We start from the raw sequence: 26,150 nt of genomic DNA on the forward strand, positions 1-26,150 counted from the left end.
AAGACATTAGGTGCTGAAGCAGAGAAACAAGATATAAAGACAGCTTGTCTTGGAGAGATATTGTTTAACATTTCATTGGAGCATGTAGAGATAGTCAGGTACAGAGCAGTGATTTTGGCCACAAAGATAGACAATAGACAATAGGTGCAGGAGGAGGCCATTCGGCCCTTCGAGCCAGCACCACCATTCAATGTGATCATGGCTGATCATTCTCAATCAGTACCCCGTTCCTGCCTTCTCCCCATACCCCCTGACTCCACTATCCTTAAGAGCTCTATCTAGTTCTCTCTTGAATGCATTCAGAGAATTGGCCTCCACTGCCTTCTGAGGCAAAGAATTCCACAGATTCACAACTCTGACTGAAAAAGTTTTTCCTCATCTCAGTTCTAAATGGTTTACCCCTTATTCTTAAACTGTGGCCCCTTGTTCTGGACTCCCCCAACATTGGGAACATGTTTCCTGCCTCTAACATGTCCAATCCCTTAATAATCTTATACGTTTCTTATACGTGGTGAAGGAAGGAAAAGAACATTAGTGCAAGGGCCGAATGGCCTACTCCAGCACCTATTGTCTATTCTCTGAATGCATTCAAGAGAGAGCTAGATAGAGCTCTTAAAGATAGCGGAGTCAGGGGGTGTGGGGAGACTGAAGAAGGGTCTCGACCCAAAACGTCACCCATTCCTTCTCTCCTGAGATGCTGCCTGACCTGCTGAGTTACTCCAGCATTTTGTGAATAAATGCCTTCGATTTGTACCAGCATCTGCAGTTATATGTTGAAATACTGGAGCGACTAGGCTTGTATACACTGGAATTTAGAAGGATGAGAGGGGATCTTATCGAAACGTATAAGATTATTAAGGGTTTGGACATGTTAGAGGCAGGAAACATGTTCCCAATGTTGGGGGAGTCCAGAACCAGGGGCCACAGTTTAAGAATAAGGGGTAGGCCATTTAGAACAGAGATGAGGAAAAACTTTTTCAGTCAGAGAGTTGTGAATCTGTGGAATTCTCTGCCTCAGAGGGCAGTGGGGGCCAATTCACTGAATACATTCAAGAGAGTGCTAGATAGAGCTCTTAAGGATAGCGGAGTCAGGGGGTATGGGGAGAAAGCAGGAACGGGGTACTGATTGAGAATGATCAGCCATGATCACATTGAATGGCGGTGCTGGCTCGAAGGGCCGAATGGCCTCCTCCTGCACCTATTGTCTATTGTTATTTTCTTTTCACTTAAGAGGCAGGTGTTCTAAAGAAATGTTCTAATTGTAAATTGTGCTTGTCCATTTTTTAACATAACCGAAGAGATAATTTTATTTCTCTGGTATAAAATTTAGTCCCACCATTAAGGTAATTCAACTACAAACTGAAATTTCTCCACAGCAGGGGTGTTCTATTGAGCTGCAATGCAAATTTGATCAATGCAAACAGAATTAAACCAATGTTCTTTTACCAAAAGTATAATTAATCTTTTTTTTTTTATAGTCTTTGAAATGTATGGTAACATTTGATACATCACCTCCACTTAACCACTTAAACATTCGGTGCTGGCTCGAAGGGCTGAATGGCCTCCTCCTGCACCTATTGTCTATTGTGTTCACAGTGAAGACGTCCAAATTTTTCTTAAGAAATATGCACCATGTAATCAAGACCATCCAACATCTGCAATGTGTACTCATATTTGCACAACAATGACTTTAGAGAATAATTAATAATTGTAAAAATCAATTACCGCAAGCGTGCTATCTCCCACATTGGAAGCTATAAGGCCATCAATTGCTCCATTTTCGGCATCACGGGCGTGTAATCTTTGCATCCTATTCTGGTGAATTTTGCGACAAATCAGGACAGCAACGAGTGACAACACTATCAGCACGATGACCGTACTAACAACAACAATTATCAACATCTCCACACTGTACTCGATTGGTTCTCCTTTTGGCGCTGAAACAAAACAAACAAAAAAGTGAATCCAGCTCATTCTCAAAGTTTACAGGTGGCTTTGGAGCTTTTTAGGAAAGCAAGTTACTTGCTCAGAAATAACACCTGCGTGCCATGTTGTTTTCAGTGCAGTTTTATGTTTTAGCTGTATATTAACAGCAGCTTCCTACAGTCAAGTCAAGTCAAGTCAATTTTATTTGTATAGCACATTTAAAAACATCCCACGTTGACCAAAGTGCTGTACATCTGATTAGGTACTAAGGAAAAAAATGAAACATACAGTAGCACGCAAACAGTTCACAGCGCCTCCTCAATGAGCCGCAAACGCTAGGGAGTAGACAGTGGTCGAGTCAAAGAGAAAAATAACTTCAATGCATGAAAACAAAGAACAAGGATGAGGAAACAGGATGTGGAATAGGGAATTACATTGGTTGCTTGTCACCATATCTACTATGGAATATATACACATATTAAAACAACTGGCAAATCAATGTGGTTTACATGCTTTTTCATTTGAATTACCTGCTTTCATTTGAATTTCCTGCAGTACGCATTGCTTAAGCCACAAACACTGTTTAGTTTTTAGATTATTATCGTTTTGTGTACAAGAGATATAGTGAAAAGCTTTTTTTGTTACGTGCTATCCAGTCAGTGAAAAGACTATACATGATTGTAATCAAATCACCCAGGGTGTACAGATACAGGACAAGGGAATAACGTTTAGTGCACGATAAAGTCCGGTAAAGTCCAATAAAAGATAGTCCAAGGGTCTCCAAATGTAGATGGAGGGTCAGGACTACTCTCTGGGTAGGTGATAGGATGGTTCAGTTGCCTGAAAGCAGCTGGAAAGAAGCTGTCCCTGAATCTGGAGGTGTGCACTTTTACACTTCTGTACCACTGATGGAAGGAGGGGTGAAGATGGAGGTGAAACTCGTCCTTGACTTGGCTAGTGGCCTTGCTGAAGCAGCGTGGTACTTTAAGCTTACAGTAACAAACATAAGTGCATAGTTAATAAAAAGGACATTTATTACTTAAATTCCTGCCAAGAAAAATAACTTTGAAACTCTCTAGCCGTTAACTACCTTTTCTCCATTGTCATAATTGTTTTTATAATGTAATATTCTAGGTTTCATAGGAATGCAATCATCATGCTATTGCAGAACGACCCGCAAGCCTTTTTCTTTGTGAATTCTGCAAGGGTGAATTTCAATTCCTCGAACTGCCATATGCATGAGTTCCAGTTAGTTATTACCAATATCTCCAAAACTAATGTAGGTTGAATGGATGAATAAGTGAGTATTCGATGGTCAGCGTGGACATTGTGACTAGAGGGCCTGTTTTTGTGCTTTGATTCCTTACGCTTTGCCCCGTTCTTCAGCTTATTCATATAGACCGGGGAGGAGGGGAGGAGGAGGGGAGGGGGGAGGAGGAGGGGAGGGGGGAGGAGGGGAGGAGGGGGTGCTGCACCAATGCAGGAGAGGTTTGGCCCCAACGGGTCCACTTGGTCTGGTATGTCCCAAAACTGAACAATGAAATTCTTACTTGCAGCAGCACAACAGATATGTAATCATAACAATCAGTGGAGTCAATATATTAAAAAAACAACAATATAGGGCAAAGAAAAAACAAGACAAGGGTCCTAGTGCAATCAAGGTAGTTTGTAGGTTGGTGTTTAAGTTGGAGTTTGTCATGTTCAGTAGCCGGAGTCTTGTTGGAAAGTTGCTCCTGAACCTGGATGTTACCGTTTTCAGGCTCTTATACTTTCTTCACGATGGCAGAAGTGAAATGAGAGTGTGACCAGGGTGCCCTTTCGAAAAAGGCACCCAGCAAGGTGGGAAGGCCAGCATCCGTGATGGACTGGGCTGTGTTTTGCAATTTTTGACAACGTTAAAAACTTGTCAATCCCAATGAAAGTTCAAGACAGTATAACCGTAGCAAAAATAATGCTTCAATAATGCTGAAACGTTCCATTGGAAGCGAATAACATTTAAGATTCTGGTTACACCTACGCTCAGCTCAGTCTGCCTCGGCCAACACCATCACCCGGTTTTCAATCATTTTAACTCCCCCTCCCACTCCCGCACTGACCTTTCTGTCCTGGGCCTCCACCATTGTCAGAATGAGGCCACATACAAATTGGAGGAACAGCATCTCATATTGATTTCTCTAACTCCAAGTGACTCCTGCACTACTCCCCCCCCCCCCCCCCCCCCCCCACCTCTATCTTTCAGTCTGAAGGAGGGTTCCGACCCAAAACATCACTTTCTCCTTTTGTCCAAAGATACAGCCCGACCCACTGAGTTATTCCAGCATTTTGTGTCCACCTTCAGTACAAACCAGCAGTTGCAGTTTCTTCCGACACAATAGGATACCAGTTCTGTGGAAAGGTCATTGTTCTAAACTCTTGTTTCTTTCTTCACAATTATTACCTGACTTGCTTACTTCCAACTGTTTTTCATTTTATTTCAGATTTCCAACATCTTAAGTATTTGCTGGGGTACATCCAAATTAAAGCGTTTTTGTGTCATTTTAAGCTTAGCTTCAGAAATATATGCCAGACATTAAATACAATTAAGTAAGGATTTTAAATTTAAAGATACAGTTATGACATGCAGTAGTACCATAGTTAATTTAGGTGTTTGGTGATGTATTAAATATAATATTGTTATGATTATTGGAACTCACATAAACATAGCTTGATGATTAAGCCTTGTAAGCCAAATAATATGAAGGTAGACACAAAATGCTGGAGTAACTCAGCAGGACAGGTAGTATCTCTGGAGAGAAGGAATGGGTGACGTTTCAGGTCGAGACCTTTCTTCAGACTGATGTCAGGGGACTGGGCGGGACAAAGATAGTCGGAGACAGTAAGACTGGTGGGAGAACTGGGAAGAGGGAGGGGATAGAGAGGGAAAGCAAAGGTTATTTGAAGTTGGAGAAGTCAATGTTCATACCACTGGGGTGTAAACTACCCAAGCGAAACACGAGGTGCTGTTCCTCCAATTTGCGCTGGGCCTCACTCTGACAATGGAGGAGGCCCAGGACAGAAAGGTCAGATTGGGAATGGGAGGGGGAGTTGAAGTGTTGAGCAAGCAGGAAATCAGGTCAGTTAAGATGGACTTAGTGGAGGTGTTCAGCGGAACGATCGCTGAACCTGCGCTTGGTCTCGTCGATGTAGAGAAGTTGACACCTGGAACAGCGGATACAGTAGATAAGGTTGGAGATGCAGGTGAACGTCTGTCTCACCTGGAATGACTGTTTGGGTCCTTGGATGGAGTCGAGGGGGGAGGTAAAGGGACAGGTGTTGCATCTCCTGCAGTTGCAGGGGGAAAGTACCTGGGGTGGGGGTGGTTTGGGTGGGAAGGGACGAGTTGACCAGGGAGTTTCAGAGGGAACGGTCTCTGCGGAAAGCAGAAAGGGGTGGAGTTGGGAAGATGTGGCCAGTAGTGGGATCCCGTTGGAGGTGGCGAAAATGTTGGAGGATTATATGCTGTATGCAATGGCTGATGGGGTGGAAGGTGAGGACGAAGGGGACTCTGTCCTTGTTACGAATGGGGGAAGGGGGAGCAAGAGCGGAGCTGCGGGATGTCGAGGAGACCCGAGTGAGAGCCTCATCTACAATGGAAGAGGGGAACCCCCGTTTCCTAAAGAATGAGCACATCTCCGATGCCCTGGTGTGGAACACCTCATCCTGGGCGCAGATGCGGCGTAGACGGAGGAATTGGGAATAGGGGATAGAGTCTTTACAGGTTAGCAGGGTGGGAAGATGTGTAGTCTAGATAATACCATACTTTGTGGGCCCATTTTAATCTAAACTACTACTGATAAAGCTTAGAGGTACATAGTCCTTGTCAGGAGAGCAGTGAGTCTATGCAGTGCCTTCCATAATGATTGGGACAAAGACCCATCATTTATTCATTTGCCTCTGTACTCCACAATTTGAGATTTGTAATAGAAAAAAATCACATGTGGTTAAAGTGCACATTGTTAGATTTTAATAACAGCCATTTTTATACATTTTGGTTTCACCATGGAGAAATTACAGCAGTGTTTATACATAGTCCCCCCATTTCAGGGCACCATAATGTTTGGGACAGAGCAATGTCATGTAAATGAAAGTCGTCATGTTTAGTATTTTATTGCATATCCTTTGAATGCAATGACTGGTTGAAGTCTGTGATTCATGGACCACCAGTTGCTGGGTGTCTTCTCTGGTGATGCTCTGCCAGGCCTGTATTGCAGTCATCTTTAGCTTATGCTTATTTTGGGGTCTAGTCCCCTTCAGTTTTCACTTCAGCATATAAAAGGCATGCTCAATTGGGTTCAGATCGGGCGATTGACTTGGCCACTCAAGAACTGACCATTTTTTAGCTTTGAAAAACTCCTTTGTTGCTTTCGCAGTATGTTTGGGATCATTGTCTTGCTGTAGTATGAACCGCCGGCCAATGAGTTTTGAGGTATTTGTTTGAACTTGAGCAGATAGGATGTGTCGATATACTTCAGAATTCATTATGCTACTACCATCAGCAGTTGTATCATCAATGAAGATAAGTGAGCCAGTACCTTCAGCAGCCATACATGCCCAGACCATAACACCCCCACCACCGTGTTTCACAGATGAGGGGGTGTGCTTTGGATCTTGGCCAGTTCCTTCTCTCTTCCATACTTTGCTCTTACCATCACTCTAATGTGTTAATCTTTGTCACATCTGTCCGCAAGACCTTTTTCCAGAACTGTGGTTGCTCTTTTAAGTACTTCTTGGCAAACTGTAACCTGGCCATTCTATTTTTGCGGCTAACCAGTGGTTTGCATCTTGCAGTGCAGCCTCTGTATTTCTGTTCATGAAGTCTTCTGTGGACAGCAGTCATTGACAAATCCACACCTGACTCCTGAAGAGTGTTTCTGATCTGACGGACAGGTGTTTGGGGATTTTTCTTTATTATAGATCAATCAATAGTCAATAGTCATTTATTTGTCACATACACATAAATGTGTAGTGGAATGGAAAAATTACCCGCAGTTCAACAATAAGAATAATCAATAAAAATGCAATAACACATACAATCATAAACTAAGACCAAACAAAAGAAACATCCATCACAGTGAGTCTCCTCCAGTCACCTCCTCACTGTGATGGAAGGCCAGAATATATTTTCTCTTCCCCTGCCGTCTTCGCCCGCGGTCAGGCTGTTGGAGTTGCCACGTCGGGGCGGTCGTGGCTCCCGACATTGAAGCCCCCACCGGGCAGAGAAAATCCCGCGGCCTGTTTCAGGCCGCGCCGGATGGTGAAAGGTCCGCGGCGGGCCGACCCAAGCCCCGCAATTCGAGGCACGAACACACTGCTGGAGTTCCTGATGTCGGCCCCCACCCAGGGACCTGCGGGCTTCCGACGTCCATGCGGCCCGCGCCGAAGCCTCCGGAGACGAGTCGCAGCCGCTCCCGCAGCATTCGAAGGCAGCCAGCGCCGCAGGTGGTGAGTCCGGGCCGCGGGCTCTGCGAACCAGAGCCCAGGTGGTCCCAGCCGGAGCCCTCCAGCTTCAGGTGCATGGCCGATGGTAGGCCGCAGCAGGAACGGAGACACGACACAGAAAACAAAGGTCGCGTCTCCGCTCAGGAGAGAGAATTTTACAGTTCCCCCCCACCACACATAACATACAAACACTACACCATATTTAAACTACAATTCTGACAAAAACAACATAAAACACAAAAGACAAACGGACTGCAGGCAAGCCGCAGCTGCGAGGGCAGCGCTGGCTCCTCCAGAGGATTCTTCTGTCATCAGCTGTGGAGGTCTTCCTTGGCCTGCCAATCCCTTTGTGATTAGTAAGCTCACCACTGCTCTCTTCCTTCTTAATGATGTTCCAAACAGTTGATTTTGGTAAGCCTAAGGTTTGGCTGATGTCTCCAACAGTTTTATTCTTGTTTCTCAGTCTCATAATGGCTTCTTTGACTTTCATTGGCACAACTTTGGTCCTCATGTTGATAAACAGCAATAAAAGTTTCCAATGGTGATGGAAAGACTGGAGGAAAGACTGGGTGCTGAGAGCTCTCTTATACCTGCATTAAGGAGGCATTTAAACACTCCTGAGCAATTAAAAACACCTATGAAGCCATGTGTCCCAAACATTATGGTGCCCTGAAATGGGGGGACTATGTATAAACACAGCTGTAATTTCTACATGGTGAAACCAAAATGTATAAAAATGGCCTTTAATAAAATCTGACAATGTGCACTTTAACCACATGTGATTTTTTTTCAATTACAAATCTCAAATTGTGGAGTACAGAGGCAAATAAATAAATGATGGGTCTTTGTCCCAAACATTATGAAGGGCACTGTATGACCAGTAGTTGCTCATGTTCCATTCCCTAAAATTAAGATTGGCCAATTTTCTTTAAGAGTTGAAGTGGTTTCAAAGCTGGACCAAGACAAGAGCCATATTGAAGAATATATTTTCTTTATTCTAATGAGAGCTATTGTTACTTTTTGATACAAGTGATACTTAAACATATATGTAAAAAAAACTTAAATTGGGAAGAACATTATTATAAACCTGAAAATTCATGCTTTCTTGGCTCTTTTGCAATTCAAGTCAAAGGCAAACAGTGTCAAATGATTGCTTATAAATTAGTTTTTAATGAACATTAAAAGTCAATGACAGATACAGGAGCTATACCTGACCTGACCTTTTAAGCTGTAAAATAAATCTTCCAATGGTAACTTTTATTTATTGCCATGTTAATGTAGGAAAATGAACCAACTGCTAAGTAAGGACAATGAGCACAATAAGGGAGTGGTATTCAGTCTGATGAGTGATGAATCCAAAACAAGCTGTCCTGGGAAAGCAAGATAATTCCCTGTCCACTCTGACCACTCGGTCGATGCATGACATCCTGATTTAAAAAACAGGCCTTGATTGACATTTTTGACTTCTTTGGTTCCAAATCTGCCACCATTTTGCCATATTTCAAGTATGTTAAAATTTCATGGAAATTGAAAGCAAGTGGCTTGAGACGTATCGCTCATTTAATAAAACATTTAATATTACAGATGTTCAGTGGGAAATGAACTTCAAAGTACAAAACCAGACTTTAAATGTTTCAAAATACTGAGTATTATTATGATCTTGAACAATATTGTGGAAAGTACTGATTTCTTTAGTAATAGTTCAGGGAGTTTTAAACTATTATATTCAGTTCCAATCCTTCCCATCATGCAAGTTGGAGGCTGGGTCTCTATTCCATGGAGCGCAGGAGGACGAGGGGAGATCTTATAGAGGTGTACAAAATCATGAGAGGAATAGATCGGGTAGATGCACAGAGTCTTTTGCCCAGAGTCGGGGAATTGAGGACCAGAGAATAAAGGTTCAAGGTGAAAGGGAAAAGATTTAATTGGAATCCGAGGGGTAACTTTTTCACACAAAGGGTGGTGGGTGTATGGAACAAGCTGCCAGAGGAGGTGGTTGAGGCTGGGACTATCCCATCATTTAAGAAACAGTTAGACAGGTACATGGATAGGACAGGTTTGGAGGGATATGGACCAAGCGCAGGCGGGTGGGACTAGTGTAGCTGGGACATTGTTGGCCGGTGTGGGAGAGTTGGGCTGAAGGGCCTGTTTCCACACTGTGTTACTCTGTGACTATGACATTTGCCCTTATAAAAAGATCAGATATGGGGCAATTGCAGGAAACATATCTAAAGATGGCACTGTAAGTCATATTACAAAAAACTAATTCTGAACTTCAGACTGCAAAATATATTAGTTTCATATCATCAACCAACACTATTGTTAAAGAAGCAATTACAGTTTTCTAGAGAATAGAGCAAGTTTTACTTTAAATGATTTAAAATGTATGGCACAGAATCACTGTGCGGCACAGTGGCGCAGCGGTAGAGTTGCTGCCTTGCAGCGAATGCAGCGCCGGAGACTCAGGTTCGATCCTGACTACGGGCGCCGTCTGTACGGAGTTTGTACGTTCTCCCCGTGACCTGCGTGGGTTTTCTCCGAGATCTTCGGTTTCCTCCCACACTCCAAAGACGTACAGGTACGTAGGTTAATTGGCTGGGCAAATGTAAAAATTGTCCCTAGTGGGTGTAGGATAGTGTTAGTGTGCGGGGATCGCTGGGCGGTGGGCCGAAGGGCCTGTTTCTACGCTGTATCTCTAAATCTAAAAAAAATCTCTAAATGAGAGAGTGCAAGAGCTATAACCAGGTTTCCAACTAGCTTGGTAAGTTAACCATTAATCTAGTTTTTGTCTGGAGTAAGGGCATGCAGTCAGGCAAACAGTGACATTTACACTTCTTGTAACGAAAAATAAATAAATCAAAATTCTTACCCTGAGAAAGAAGTGGCATTGCAGTAATATTCCTATTGCACAGGTCCCCATTGCAACACTGCACTACTTGATTTTCAGAGGGCGGAGTCTTGCACATCAGCCCACTCTGATCTTCACCATTGAAGCAACCTTTCCTGTATACAGGAATCTCTCCATTTTGTATAACTGAAGCAAAGCATGGTTGCCCATAGCATACCGGCCTTCCACATGAATTCCCCTCACAGACACATTGAAACCGACTTGGATTGTCTTTATCTGCACAAAAAAATTAAAATTTATGTAATTAGAAGCAACTTTAAAACTAAATATTAAAATCATTTAACCAAATTTAACAACAAAGCTAAAAGCATATGTTATTTGCACTTACTGTAGTTGGCAATCTTCCAAACTTGGGGACTATAAAGACGATGTTTTTATACCCCTTCGTGCCAATGTAAACCCAGCTAAACAACATCGTTACAACGGAAAACAAATGTAACTGACCCAATTGGTGGGATGAATCAACTTGATCCAAAACCAGCAATATTTTGAGAAACACAAACAGATAGCTTGCAGAGTTACAGATCACGCACAAATGATTTTGATATGATATACTTAGAATGATTAAAAAAAAAAAAAAAGGTGAAAACCCTTTGTCTTCTCAACAAGCACTGCGAAAGCTCAATGACACAGGTAGAGCTGTGCGTCACAGCACCAGGGACAAGGGTTCAATCATGGCTCCAGTTTTGTACGTACTCCCTGTGACCACCTGGTTTTTCTTTGGGTGCTCCGGTTTCCTCCCACATTCCAAAGATGTGAGGTTTGCAATTAGCTTCTGTAAATTGACCCCGGTAGGTACGTATGATGCAAAAGTTAAATAACATAGAACTGGTCTAGGCTGGACAGCGTGGATTCGGTGGGTCAAAGGGCCTGTTTCCACACTGTATCTCGACACTAAACAATGACATTTTTGTTAGTTCTGTCACAGCCATCAAACGGATCGGAGCCCAAGTATCATTGATTATCAATTTCAGATTAGGGCCTCAGAAGAATTTGCATTTTGCTATGCTTTAATAAATTTAATCAAATTTGAAAAATACAAAACCGGATCATACATTGGGTAGAAAGGCACAGTAAATAAGACATCTGACCAGCAACTGTGTGGTCAGAGGGTTAAATCCTACCAGGTTGTAAAAATGAATACAATATTTTTAATTAGATGGAGAACAGCAGAAAATGGTGATCCTGAATATTTCGATATAGATTTTTTTTTAGATTTAGAGATACAGCGCGGAAACAGGCCCTTCGGCCCACCGAGTCCGCGCCGCCCAGCGATCCCCGCACACTAACACTATCCTACACACACTAGGGACAATTATTATTTTTTTTAACATATTACCCAGTCAATTAACCTACATACCTGTACGTCTTTGGAGTGTGGGAGGAAACCAAAGATCTCGGAGAAAACCCACGCAGGTCACGGGGAGAACGTACAAACTCCGTACAGACTGCGCCCGTAGTCAGGATCGAACCTGAGTCTCCGGCGCTGCATTCGCTGTAAGGTAGCAACTCTACCGCTGCGCCACCGTGCCGCACAAAGATATAGTTGCAAAACTGGGTCCACATTTATTGTGGAAGACAACACAGATTGCTGAAGTAGTTCAGTGGGTCAGGCAGCATCTCAGGTGAACATGGACAGGTGAAGCATCAGGTCAGGGGCTTTCCTTCAGAGGAAAGACCCGTCATGATATTTAATCTGCTCTCCGTTTCATAATACATGGTTGACTCTGTATCCCCTTCGGGCAATGGAGAATTGGATATTATCATCAATAATTTCTTCCCTCAGTACTAAAGAACGCAAGCACATCCAAGCTGCTTTACTCCTTTTACTTTCCTCTCATTCCGATAGACTTTTTGTTGCCGTTTTTCTCACTTGCTCACCATCTAACACGTACGCTTTATCACCACCAAATAAAATATTCCATAAAGTGCATTATTGAAAAGAAAATGAAGAACTGTGAGGACATAGGGCATATTAAACTCAAAGAAATCAGTAACTGAAAATAGAGCTAAATATTTGATGAAGAAATCGAGTCAGCAATACACGTAAAGGCTATTCATACAGCCCACCAGTCATCAAATATCCATTTATATCAATATTAGTGTGCTATTAGTTAACATGTGCTCAGTGCACTAAATTTATCTGTAGTGTAAAATAATTAACAATTAATTTAATCATTAAAAACTAAAAATAATTTTAACAATGCTTACACATTTAACAAATTCACAAATGAATAAAACTGGAAGCTGAGGTTATTTAGTTATGTTTCCAGGTATTCAACTTGCCTTCAGCTCCACATCGAAAGGCCTTTGGGGCCAGAAGTAGCAGAACAAGAATACCACATTGGGCCATCAGGAAAAGATTACTGCAAAACAAGGACAGTTGTTATTTCTTATTCTTCTAATGCTTCCATCTTAGTACAACATTTTCTTTCCATTCTCTGTAGTGTCCTCTAAGCTGTGACCCATTCATCATTTGCTGTGCTGCTTTGGTGCCACATTTCCAAATTTTGCTAATGGCACACAGTTAGTTGTCTGTTCAGTTTACCCAATTTTAAATAAGCTCAGCATTTCCTTCCCATTTGTCTAGACACTTCATGGCTAAATAAGCTGTTCAGACACCATTACTCGTGTGCACGGTGGCGCAGCGGAAGAGTTGCTGCCTTACAGCGAATGCAGCGCCGGAGACTCAGGTTCGACCCTGACTACGGGCGCCGTTTGTACAGACAGAAAGCAAAGAGTGGAGGAAACTCTTTGGAGTGTGGGAGGAAACCGAAGATCTCGGGGAAAACCTACGCAGGTCACGGGGAGAACGTACAAACTCCGTACAGACAGCACCCGTAGTCAGGATCGAACCTGAGTCTCCGGCGTTGCATTCGCTGTAAAGGCAGCAACTCTACCGCTGCGCCACCGTGAACTGTCCTGGTTGTCCTGACATCAGTTGCACATCAAATGACTAGTCGGGCACTGCTATTAACTTTAAATTCACGATCTTACCCACAACTATCATTGATATCATTCACAAAATGCTGGAGTAACTCAGCAGGTCAGGCAGCATCTCAGGAGAGAAGGAATGGGCGACGTTTCGGGTCGAGACCCTTCTTCAGACTGATGTCAGGGGGGGCGGGACAAAGGAAGAATATAGGTGGAGGCAGGAAGACAGTGGGAGAACTGGGAAGGGGGAGGGGAAGAGAGGGACAGAGGAACTATCTAAAGTTGGAGAAGTCAATGTTCATACCACTGGGCTGCAAGCTGCCCAGGCGAAATATGAGGTGCTGTTCCTCCAATTTCTGATGGGACTCACTATGGCACTGGAGGAGGCCTATGACAGAAAGGTCAGAGTGGGAGGGGGAGTTGAAGTGCTCAGCCACCGGGAGATCAGATTGGTTAATGCGGACTGAGCGCAGGTGTTGAGCGAAGCGATCGCCGAGCCTGCGTTTGGTTTCGCCGATGCAAATAAGTTGACATCTAGAGCAGCGGATGCTCCAGATATCATTGAACTGTTCACAGTATGATTGAGTGCACTTTGTGCTATTCTGATATTTTTACATCTAGTTAAAAGGAAACTTTAAGATCTGGAGACTTGACTGGGCAGCTTCAGTAGCGACATGCTCCTCAACCACTTTCCTGGGTGACAAGCGGAAGTGGCGGCGCCTAACGGCTGCGGCTCGCTAGCAGTCTGTTCGTCTTTTTTCCTTTTTTTTTTGTTGTGTGTCGGTGTTGGGATGGTTTTTGTTTTTTTTTGGTTGTGTATGTGCGTGGGGGGGTGGGGGAAACCTTTCTCTTTTAGGTCTCTTCCTCACGGCGCGGGGTGCGGCTCGGCCGCGGGGCCTTCCATCGCCCGGTGCGGCTCGGCCGCTGGACTTAACATCGCCCGGCGCGGCTCGGCCGCTGGACTTAACATCGCCCGGTGCGGCTCGGCCGCGGGGCCTAACATCGCTGGTGCGGCTCGGCTGCTGGACTTAACAGTGCCCGGTGCGACTTGGCCGCGGGGCCTAACATTGCTGGTGCGGCTCGGCCGCTGGACTTAACAGTGCCCGGTGCGGCTCGGCCGCGGGGCTTAACATCGCTGGTGCGGCCTGGCCGTTGGACTTAACAGTGCCCGGGCCGCGGGGCCTAACATCGCACGGCGCGGCTCGGCCCGGCCGCGGGACTTTTCATCGCTGGTGCGGCTCGGCCGCTGGACTTAACATCGCCCGGTGCGGCTTGGCCGCGGGGCCTTCCATCGCCCGGTGCGGCTCGGCCGCGGGGCCTAACATCGCCCGGTGCGGCTCGGCCGCGGGGCCTAACATCGCCCGGTGCGGCTCGGCCGCGGGACTTAGCTGCGCACGGCTCGGTCGCGGGGCCTTCCATCGCCCGGTTCGGCCGCGAGACGTCTCAGCGCCCGGTGCGACTCGGCCGCGGGGACTTCCATCCCCTTGCGGGGACTGTGCGGGTCGGTCGGGGACGAGCTGTCTGTCCGTGGGCGTGGGGAAGAGAGTGGAAGTTTTGTTGCCTCCATCACAGTGAGGGGGTGTTTGGAGTCACTGTGATGGACGTTTGTGTTGGGGTCATGTGTCTTGTGTTCTTTTTTGTGTGTGACTGCTATGTAGTTTCGTTCGGTACCTTGGTACCGAATGACAAATAAAGCTCTGTTGAACTGTTGAAGAGAATGCTTAAGCCAACAGGGAGAATTCAGTTTGAGCTTTGGGCAGCTAAGATACTCGTACCACAGGTGTCTCAATGCGTACATCGCTGGCAGCTTCCCATTAGCACATGGATTAGTGCAGCAATAATTGGCTGCACAGAGTGAGCTCGGGGCCTTGGAGCATGGCGTGTCCTTCTGTGTTCAGGGACATCACACCCTAGCTGGATCCAAGCTGGACGCATTTCCAATTCCGCTTTTCTAATGCTCTGGCAGAGGCACATGACGTGTTGTGGGAATACTTTCCAGACGGCTTTCCCCGTGGGGGTCAAAGTCACATTGACTCCATCTCCTTGCCACAGATCTTTGCAAGCAGCAGCAAATTTCTGCCATGTCTCACAATTAGCCGCACCACTGCACGGGAGGTCACTGCATCCGAGGAACATCTGCAGTCTCTGGGTACTGCGTTACTGGCATCCTATGAGTGCAGGCATAGTTTTGTGTACAACCACAATGCTACTTCTACATTTTTAGCCAGCGGCACTGATTTTTTTTGAGGGGTTCATTGGGCATTAACATCACACGCATCATATTTAACACACAAACTTAATTTCTAATCGACCACTCTGTGTATTTTGCAGTAAGTTCTGAACTCCTATCAATGAAAATGTCAAGCTTTTTTTTGAGGAAGTAACCTTGGATACATAGTTGAGAAGGAAGAACTTCCAGAGCTAGTCACAAAAAATTCCAGACATTTGATTTTTATTGTAGCTTAAGTTCCAAAACAAACGAAAAGTGGAATTAGTCAGATCCTTTCTGCTATTCAAGAGCATTCATTATTGGTAAAAATACTTCAAAAATACAGACATTTCCTGAAAAACAATGCAGGGTTATATAACTTATTAGTAACCATTTATCTACATTTTTAGCTTCTACTTTGAAAACAATTAAAAAAGTTCAAAGACAAGCTGTTCAGGTCTCAATTAGCAAATTGACTGGAAACAATGAACCAAAGTAGAAGGGGGTTGTAAGGAATTAACCAGGAGGGCCTGGCCAACAAATTGTTCATATTTAAATTCCGATATTAACTTTTAATCAAAAAGATAACTGTACTCAAACAAGGTTTTTAACTAACATGTGTTAGTTAGTATATTAGTCATGGCATTACCGTTCATCCATGTTCAGCACAAATGTTCTCACCATTACATCTGAGGGGTGCGAAAAAAACTTTTCACCCAGAGTTGTGAATTTGTGGAATTCTCTGCCACAGAAGGCAGTGGAGGCCAAATCACTGGATGGATTTAAGAGAGTTAGATGGAGCTCTAGGGGCTAGTGGAATCAAAGGATATGGGGAGAAGGCAGGCACGGGTTATTGATTGGGGACGATCAGCCATGATCACAATGAATGGCGGTGCTGGCTCGAAGGGCCGAATGGCCTCCTCCTGCACCTATTTTCTATGTTTCTATGCTTCTGCCTGCTACCGGTGTCCTTAAGTACAGCATCAGTAGACATTCTAATAGACAGACTTGGAGCCCCATCTTTCTGCTGCAAATCAGTTTGCAAATATCCCAAAACATGGTTCAAACAAAGAACCTCCTTCACAAATCGTCTGATTCTTTTCACTTGATCTCACTCTTTCAGTAGACACAAAATGCTGGATTACCTGTGCATCTGACATTTCAGGTCGAAACCCTTCTTCTGACTGAGAGTCAGGGGAGAGGGAAACTTGAGATATAGAAGGGTACAAAGAGGGTGCAAGGTGTGAAAAGGACAGATCAAAGCAGACGGTGATCAAGGAAATGTACAATGCTTCATTGTGGGCTGATGGGAAGGTGACAACGAGGCATACAAACAGTAAAATTAATCAGGACAGTGAAACTAGGAGAACTAGGGTGGGGGAGGGTGGAGAGAGGGCAAGCAAAGGATTACTTAAAGTTAGAGAAGTCAATATTCATACCACTGGGGTGTAAGCTGCCCAAGCAAAATACGAGGTGCTGTTCCTCCAATTTGCGCTGGGCCTCACTCTGATAGTGGAGGCCCAGGACAGAAAGGTCAGTATGGGAATGGGAGGTGAAGTTAAAGTGTTTAGCAACCCAGGTGGACTGAGCGGAGGTGTTCAGCGAAACGATCGCCCAGTCAGCGCTTGGTCTCGCCGATATATAGGAGTCCATGCCTAGAACAGCAGACACAGTAGACGAGGTTGGAGGAGGTGCAAGTGAACCCCTGCCTCACCTGAAAGAACTGTCGGGGTCCTTGGACGGAGTCAAGGGAGGAACTATTGGGTCGTGTGAAAGCATTTTATCAGGATGCATCACAGCTTGGTTTGGGAACAGCTCCATCCAAGACAGAAAGAAATTGCAGCAAATTGTGGACGCAGCCCAGACCATCACGTAAACCAACCTCCCTTGCATTGACTCCATTTACACCTCGGCAAGGCCAGCAGCATAATCAAGGATGAGTCGCACCCAGACCACTCCCTCATCTCCCTTGGGCAAGAGATACAGAAGTGTGAAAACGCACACCTCCAGATTCAGGGAGTTTCTTCCCAGCTGTTATCAGGCAACTGAACCATCCTACCGCAACCTGAGAACAGACCTGAACTACTATCTTCCTCAGTGGAGAACCCCAGACTATCTTTGATTAGACTTTACTGGCTTTATCTTGCACTAAACATTATTCCATTATCATGCATCTGTACACTGTGAATGGCTTGATTGTAATCATGTATAGTCTTTCCGCTGGCTGGTTAGCACGCAGCAAAAGGGCGGCACGGTGGCGCAGCGGTAGAGTTGCCGCCTTACAGCGAATGCAGCGCCCGAGACTCAGGTTCGATCCTGACTACGGGCGCCGTCTGTACGGAGTTTGTACGTTCTCCCCGAGACCTGCATGTGTTTTCTCCGAGATCTTCGGTTTCCTCCCACACTCCAAAGCCGTACAGGTATGTAGGTTAATTGACTGGGTAAAATGTAAAGAAAATTGTCCCTAGTGGGTATAGGACGGTGTTAATGTGCGGGGATCGCTGGGCGTCGCGGACTCGGTGGGCCGAAGGGCCTGTTTCCGCGCTGTATCTCTAAATCTAAATCCAAATCTAAAAGCTTTTCACCACACCCAAGTACACGTGACAATAAACTGAACTGAACTCCTGCGGTTGCAGGGGAAAGTACCTGGGGAGGGGTGGGAATGGATGAGCTAATCAGGGAGTTCATGGCATGGTAGATGGCAGAATAAAAATCAGACAGCGGTCACATACTTTTTAAATTAGCACAAACTGACTAACCATCTTGGCGTGCCAAAATCAGGCACTTGCCCTGCACTAACAGAAGCCAGCCAGACTCTGGCGTGTCTGTTGCCATTGAGCTTGTCCAGCCATGTTGCTGCCAATTTCATACTCAATGGTCTTTGTGCAGCTTTGCCCATATTCATTAAAAAATATACTTTCCCACTAAGTAAGGCCTCGCAGTAACGAAACATGGGGGTGGACAGGGGACGGATGGTGTCCGATACTGCCGACTGTCTGCTGTAGCCGGATGTGGGGAGGGGGGGTAAAAATTAATGTTTAATAGACAATAGGTGCAGGAGTACGCCATTCGGCCCTTCAAGCCAGCACCACCATTCAATGTGATCATGGCTGATCATTCTCAATCAGTACCCTGTTCCTGCCTTCTCCCCGTACCCCCTGACTCCGCTATCCTTAAGAGCTCTATCTGGCTCTTAACTCAGGGTGGGAAGCAAAGCAGCGGCTGGGAGTGGATTAAACTGGGGGGAATTCACAAGCCGGGAAGCCACAGTTCCCCAATAAGGGGGAGGCCATTTAGAACGGAGACGAGGAAAAGCTTTTTCACCCAGAGAGTTGTGAATCTGTGGAACTCTCTGCCTCAGAAGGCAGTGGAGGCATTCTCTGGATGCTTTCAAGAGGGAGTTAGATAGAGCTCTTAATGATAGCGGAGTCAAGGGGTATGGGGAGAAGGCAGGAACGGGGTATTGGTTGCGGATGGTCAGCCATGATCACGGTGAATGGCGTTGCTGGCTCGAAGGGCCGAATGGCCTCCTCCTGCACCTATTGTCTATTGTAATGCAGCTTGCTCTGTCTACTCCATGGAAGTACGGGGATCGCTGGGCGGCACGGACTTGGTGGGCCGAAAAGGCCTGTTTCCGGCTGTATATATATGATGATATGATATGATATGATATGATATGATATGATATGATATGATATGATAGCTCATTGGATAACCCGGAGGGAAGAGCAATGGGAGCCTCGTGCGACGGAGCCACTTGTTGCCGAGGCAGGCGGCTGTGGATCCAACTCCCCGGGGGGGGGGGGGGGAACCTTACTCTGCGGCAACCGCTGCACGCCCGCGCCCAATGTAACGGTCGAGGGTGCTTTAGTGCCCGCTCTCTCCCCAGCGCTGCCTATCCCCTGCACTGCGCACCGCCCACCAACACAAACGGACACCTCAGCCCATTATGACCAAAATCCATTCTATAAACGTTATATATTGATGGAGATCAATACACTGGATTCAAAACAACGTGCCATTACAAATAAGCAGACCAATAATATGCAAGCTTCTGAGGTGAATGATTTAACCCACCAATAGACAATAGACAATAGGTGCAGGAGGAAGCCATTCGGCCCTTCGAGCCAGCACCACCATTCAATGTGATCATGGCTGATCATTCTCAATCAGTACCCCGTTCCTGCCTTCTCCCCATACCCCGACTCCGCTATCCTTAAGAGCTCTATCTAGCTCTCTCATGAATGCATTCAGAGAATTGGCCTCCACTGCCTTCTGAGGCAGAGAATTCAACAGATTCACAACTCTCTGACTGAAAAAGTTTTTCCTCATCTCCGTTCTAAATGGCCTACCCCTTATTCTTAAACTGTGGCCCCTTGTTCTGGACTCCCCCAACATTGGGAACATGTTTCCTCTAACGTGTCCAACCCCTTAATAATCTTATACATGTCGATAAGATCGCCTCTCATCCTTCTAAATTCCAGTGTATATTCCCCTCCTCCATTATAGATGAGGCTCTCACTAGGGTCTCATCTACATCCCGCAGCTCCGCTCTTGCTCCCCTCCCCCCACTTGCAACAAGGACAGAATCCCCCTCGTTCTCACCTTCCACCCCACCAGCCATCGGATCCAACAAATCATCCGCCAACATTTCCGTCACCTACAACGGGACCCCACCACTGGCCATATCTTCCCATCCCCTCCCCTCTCTGCGTTCCGCAGAGACCGTTCCCTCCGTAACTCCCTGGTCCACTCGTCCCTTCCTACCCAAACCACCCCAGCCCCAGGCACTTTCCCCTGCAACCGCACGAGATGCAACACCTGTCCCTTTACCTCCCCCCTCAACTCCATCCAAGGACCCAAACAGTCTTTCCAGGTGAAACAAAGGTTCACCTGCACCTCCTCCAACCTCATCTATTGCATCCGCTGCTCTAGATGTCAACTTATTTACATCGGCGAAACCAAGCGCAGACTTGGCGTTCGCTTCGCTGAACACCTGCGCAAGGTCCGCATTAACCAAACTGATCTCCCGGTGGCCGAGCACTTCAACTCCCCCTCCCATTTCCAGTCTGACCTTTCTGTCATGGGCCTCCTCCAGTGCCATAGTGAGGCCCACCGGAAATTGGAGGAACAGCACCTCATATTTCGCCTGGGCAGTTTGCAGCCCAGTGGTATGAACATCGAGCTTGAATTGGTTCTTGTAACAGTGGAGAGGCAAGTGGACCAGCGTTCAATGAAGAATTAAAGTGGCAGGCAACCTAAAGCTCATTGTCACAAGCCACCCCTTTTTAGAGCATCTATCTACATTTAGAACATGTGTCTACGATGTAGAGGAAACGATATATTGTGAATGCAGTATGTTAAATTGTTTTAAAAAAGTGAATCAAATATGGGGACTGGAATTGGGAGAATGGATTGGGGTCCTTCCAGGACATTTTAGGGCATCGGTGGGTTAAATCATTCACCTCAGAAGCTTGCATATTATTGGTCTGCTTACTTGTAAACATATAAGATTATTAAGGGGTTGGACACGTTAGAGGCAGGAAACATGTTCCCAATGTTGGGGGAGTCCAGAACCAGGGGCCACAGTTTAAGAATAAGGGGTAGGCCATTTAGAACGGAGATGAGGAAAAACTTTTTCAGTCAGAGAGTTGTAAATCTGTGGAATTCTCTGCCTCAGAAGGCAGTGGAGGCCAATTCTCTGAAATGCATTCAACAGAGAGCTGGATAGAGCTCTTAAGGATAGCGGAGTCAGGGGGTATGGGGAGAAGGCAGGAACGGGGTACTGATTGAGAATGATCAGCCATGATCACATTGAATGGTGGTGCTGGCTCGAAGGGCCGAATGGCCTCCTCCTGCACCTATTGTCTATAAATGATGAGCAACCTCAGACCTGCACCATTCTTAGTGCATGGTTCCCACAGCGCACAGTAAAAATTCTGTAGGTAATGTCACATCAAGTACCACATGATATCACTGCTTTAATGACCTCGAGTAAGTGCTGCATATGGATGGAAGTGCGAGAAGTAGTGTTCGCCTGCAGCCTTCTCCTCCAATGTGCAAGAAGGGACTGCAGATGCTGGTTTAAACCGAAGATACGCACAAAAGGTTGGAGTAACTCAGTGGGTCGGACAGCATCTCTGGAGAAAAGGGATAGGTGACATTTCAGGTCGAGACCCAGGTCTTCAGACTCAAGAAGGGTCTCGACCTGAAACGACACCTATTCCTTTTGTCCAATAGACAATAGGTGCAGGAGGCGGCCATTCGGCCTTTCGAGCCAGCACCGCCATTCAATGTGATCATGGCTGATCATTCTCAATCAATACCCCGTTCCTGCCTTCTCCCCATGCCCCCTGACTCCGCTATCTAGCTCTCAATCTAGCTCTCTTTTGAAAGCATTCAGAGAATTGGCCTCCACTGCCTTCTGAGGCAGAGAATTCCACAGATTCACAACTCTCTGACTGAAAAAGTTTTCCCTCATCTCAGTTCTAAATGGCCGAACCCTTATTCTTAAACTGTGGCCCCTTGTCCAGCTGAGGTACTCCAACGTTTTGTGTCTATCTTCTGCTCAAATCTGGTTCTTCTTGCCCGGACATCTCTGCGCCCCATCTAGGCTGCCCTGTTCTTGTCTTTCAGAAGCTAGTCCCAATAATTGACGCCCTTCTTCAGATGTTTTCACATTTCTAAGTTCAGGTAAAAATATCTTTCTTTTTAAAATACTAAACCAGATTCTGCTACTCTCAGGATTGCTTTAAATATATATATATATATATATATATATATATATATATATATATAAGCATTGCTTTCAAACCTTGGACATATAATTTATCACCATTACTCGATTTTATTAAAAGCACACAACATACACAATCCCACAAAAAACAAATCTAAAGTACTGTGGATGTTGAAAATCTGGAATGCCAGAAAAACCAAGTCAGGCAACATCTGCGGAAGAACACATTCACACACTACCCTCGGGGCACAAGAGATTGCAAATGCTGAAAACCTCAGCAAAAATAACTGTTGGAGTAACAATAGACAGACAATAGGTGCAGGACAATAGACAATAGGTGCAGGAGTAGGCCATTCAGCCCTTCGAGCCAGCACCGCCATTCATTGCAATCATGGCTGATCACTCTCAATCAGTACCCCGTTCTTGCCTTCTCCCCATACCCACTCACTCCGTTATCCTTAAGAGCACTATCCAGCTCTCTCTTGAAAGCATCCAACGAACTGGCCTCCACTGCCTTCTGAGCCAGAGAATTCCACACCTTCACCACTCTCTGACTGAAAAAGTTCTTCCTCATATCCGTTCCAAATGGCCTACCCCTTATTCTTAAACTGTGGCCCCTTGTTCTGGACTCCCCCAACATTGGGAACATGTTTCCTGCCTCTAATGTGTCCAATCCCCTAATTATCTTATATGTTTCAATAAGACCCCCCCTCATCCTTCTAAATTCCAGTGTATACAAGCCTAATTGCTCCAGCCTTTCAACATACGACAGTCCCGCCATTCCGGGAATTAACCTAGTGAACTTACGCTGCACGCCCTCAATAGCAAGGAGTAGGCCATTCGGCCCTTCGAGCCAGCACCGCCATTCAATGTGATCATGGCTGATCATTTTCAATCAGTACCCTGCTCCTGCCTTCTCCCCATACCCCCTGACTCCTCTATCCTTAAGAGCTCTATCTAGCTCTCTCTTGAATGCATTCAGAGAATTGGCCTCCACTGCCTTCTGAGGCAGAGAATTCCACAGATTCACAACTCTCTGAGTGAAAAGGTTTTTCTTCATCTCAGTTCTAAATGGACTACCCCTTATTCTTAAACTGTGGCCCCTGGTTCTGGACTCCCCCAACATTGGGAACATGTTTCCTGCCTCTAACGTGTCCAACCCCTTAATAATCTTATATGCAGCAGGTCAGGCAGCTTCTGTAGTGGGAATGAACAGGTGACATTCTCTCCATTCCTACCCCCATCTCTCTCCCTTCACCCTGTTGCTCTCGCTCCCTTCACCCATCCCCCCTGCCATTTCTTTTTCCAATCATCAGTCTCCCCCTATCTCTTCCACCTCACATTTCTCCCTCACACAACCTCTCTTCTCCCTCCACTCTCCACCACTCCCCATCTCTTTCCCTCTCCAGTCTCCACTCAACTCCCTCTCCCCAATCTCCCCTGCCTCTTTCTACCCTCCTCTCCCCACCCGCCTGTGTACCTCCCTCCGCTCCCGTCTCTCTCCATCGCCTACCCAGTCTCCCTGGCTAGAGGGTGGGAGAAGGGAAGAGGGAGATGGGATTATACTCCCCCACCTCCCTCTTTTTCACTCCAGACTCTCCCGTCTCAACTGATCCTCTCTTCCCCCCCCCCCCCCCCCCCGGCTCTCCCATCCTCTCTTTCCCACTCCCTGGTCTGAACCCTCTCTCTCTCTCTCTCTCGTCCCCCATCTAATTCCCTGTCCCCAGTCTCCCCACCCCAACCCATTCCCTCTACACGATCTCCTTCCCCAGACTCCCCTCCACCCATCCTTTCTCTCCCCTCTACCCTCCCCATCCATCCTTCCTCTCTCTCTCTCTCTCTCCCCATCCCCCCCCCCCCCATCCCTCCTCCCTAGACTGTCCCATCCGGTCCTTCTCCTCCCCCACCATCTTGCCCCCACCCACCCACCCAGGGCCAGGTCTCTCTCCCTCCCTCCCTCCCCCACCGCCCGCCCGCCCCGCCCTCGCCCGCCGCCCGCTCACATTTACCGTGTCCGTCCCGTTACCAGACCGTGCGCTCGGTGCGTTTCATTCCGCTTTGCGCCAACCTTGTGGCGGTGTGGCGGTGTCTGCTGTGGCGGCGGCGGGGCCCAGCGCCGGGGATCCGCCGCTCGATCCTTTCTCTCCGGATCAGCCCAAACTTTAGCCCCGCTGCCGCTGCCGCCGCCGCCGAGCAGCGTCACCGCGCACGCTGCGTCATTCCGTCCGCCGCCGCAGCACCGAGGATCGTCTCCGCGCACGCTTCGTCATTGCGTCATTCCGTCCGTCGCCGCGCCGAGTAGCGTCATCGCGCACGCTGCGTCACTCCGTCCGTCGCCGCGCCGAGCAGCGTCACCGCGCCACGCTGCGTCACTCCGACCGTCACCGCGCACGTTGCGTCACTCCGTCCGCCGGTCGCCGCGACGAGGAGCGTTACACGCTGCGTCACGCCGTTGCCATCGCCGCGCCGAGGAGCATCACCGCGCACTCCTTCCGCACCGAGCGTCACATTGAAGGTGGTACAACTTGGGTGGGAGAGCGATGGAGAGAGAGGGGATACAAGGTTTGCTTGAAGATAGAGGTCAATATTCAAGGCACATTCCTTGTATATGCCAATACACTTATTCATTCATTCATTCATCCATCCAGACATTCATTCAGACAGGGCACGCACGCTGCGTCATTCCGCCCGTCGCCGCGCCGAGGAGCGTCACCGCGCACGTTGCGTCACGCCGCCCGCAAAAGGCGTGCACGCATGCACGCTGCGTCACTCCGCAGCGTGGTCGATGATCGTGCGACGCAGGATGCGGGCTTCCCACCCTGCGCCTGCGCACCAGCCACCGCTCCTACACGCGGAACCCCTAGCGACCTCTAGCAGAAAGTGTTCATTACAAGTCTATACATCGTTTATTATAATTTTTTTCGATCCGAATGCTCCACTTATTCGGCAAAGTGAAAAACGCAGAGATCATGCAAAAAAGGATTTTTAAAACGCGGAATTCCGTGGAAAATTCACATGCCTGAATATTGGTGGGATTGCCATTTGTCTGTGGATTAGGCTGCAGCATGAATCAAGAAGTTGCTTTCAGTTGAAAAGCTGAGAACATGATGCAGTTGGTAGAAATGAAAAGGGATCATGGTAGGTAATTATTTGCATGGATTGCAAGGGCAAGACGTTGTCGTCCTGGCAACTGAGATTAGTGATGATGAAAGTATTCCGGCGAAAGAAATGGTGCAATTAGTAGAGAAGGTTGAGCTTATAGGACTTGATATTACAATCCCTACTATAATTGGCACCTTCTTAATATGGGTAAAGTGGGGGTATGGGTAAAGACTTCATTGGGGTCATCAAGTGGGCACCTTCCTTCCTCGGTGTGTTTTTGCTGGGCCCACGACACCTCCAGAGTGCTCAACAGCGACACCTGGCGTCCCAAGTGCGCTCCCCCTCCGTATTTACCCCTCTTGCTGGTCATTTTGCAGCCCAGTTGGAGTCCTTCCTCTTCATCCACAGCCAGTTGCTGCTTCTCGGCAGCCGGAACTAGTAAGAATGGCAGCTGGCATAGGACATAGAGGAACTAGGGCGGCACGGTGGCGCAGCGGTGGAGTTGCTGCCTTACAGCGAATGCAGCGCCGGAGACTCAGGTTCGATCCTGACTACGGGCGTCGTCTGTACGGAGTTTGTACGTTCTCCCCGTAACCTGCGTGGGTTTTCTCCGAGATCTTCGGTTTCCTCCCTCACTCTGAAGACGTACAGGTTTGTAGGTTAATTGGCTGGGCAAATGTACAAATTGTCCCTAGTGGGTGTAGGATAGTGTAAATGTGCAGGGATCGCTGGGCAGCGCGGACCTGGTGGGCCGAAGGGCCTGTATCTCTAAATCTAAAAAAAATCTAAAAAGATGGAAGTATCTTGACCCAGAAAAGTTAAAACCATTTTCTCAGCATCTTGGTTTTCCTGATCAC

The 26,150-nt window shown here is 46.8% G+C and overlaps 1 protein-coding gene across 2 annotated transcripts in view; it reads right to left on the reverse strand.

The window, feature by feature from the left end:
- The window catches only part of LOC144592960 (activin receptor type-1-like), a 45,476-nt gene extending 21,047 nt beyond the window's left edge, over window positions 1–24,429 (reverse strand). The window contains exons 1-4 of one of the 2 annotated variants that reach the window (XM_078398337.1): window positions 24,201–24,429; window positions 12,599–12,678; window positions 10,274–10,528; window positions 1,726–1,937 (exon numbers count right to left, since the gene is read on the reverse strand). In XM_078398337.1, the coding sequence (XP_078254463.1) occupies window positions 1,726–1,937; window positions 10,274–10,528; window positions 12,599–12,665 (534 nt within the window). In that variant the 5' untranslated portion in view covers window positions 12,666–12,678; window positions 24,201–24,429. Of the gene's footprint in view, window positions 1–1,725; window positions 1,938–10,273; window positions 10,529–12,598; window positions 12,679–24,194 lie in introns of both variants that reach the window. The other variant, XM_078398338.1, reaches the window with a different exon arrangement.
- Between the last annotated feature and the right edge of the window lie 1,721 nt (window positions 24,430–26,150).

This window comes from Rhinoraja longicauda, chromosome 4 (assembly GCF_053455715.1).
Source record: "Rhinoraja longicauda isolate Sanriku21f chromosome 4, sRhiLon1.1, whole genome shotgun sequence".
In the NCBI taxonomy this organism is placed as follows: Eukaryota; Metazoa; Chordata; class Chondrichthyes; order Rajiformes; family Arhynchobatidae; genus Rhinoraja; species Rhinoraja longicauda.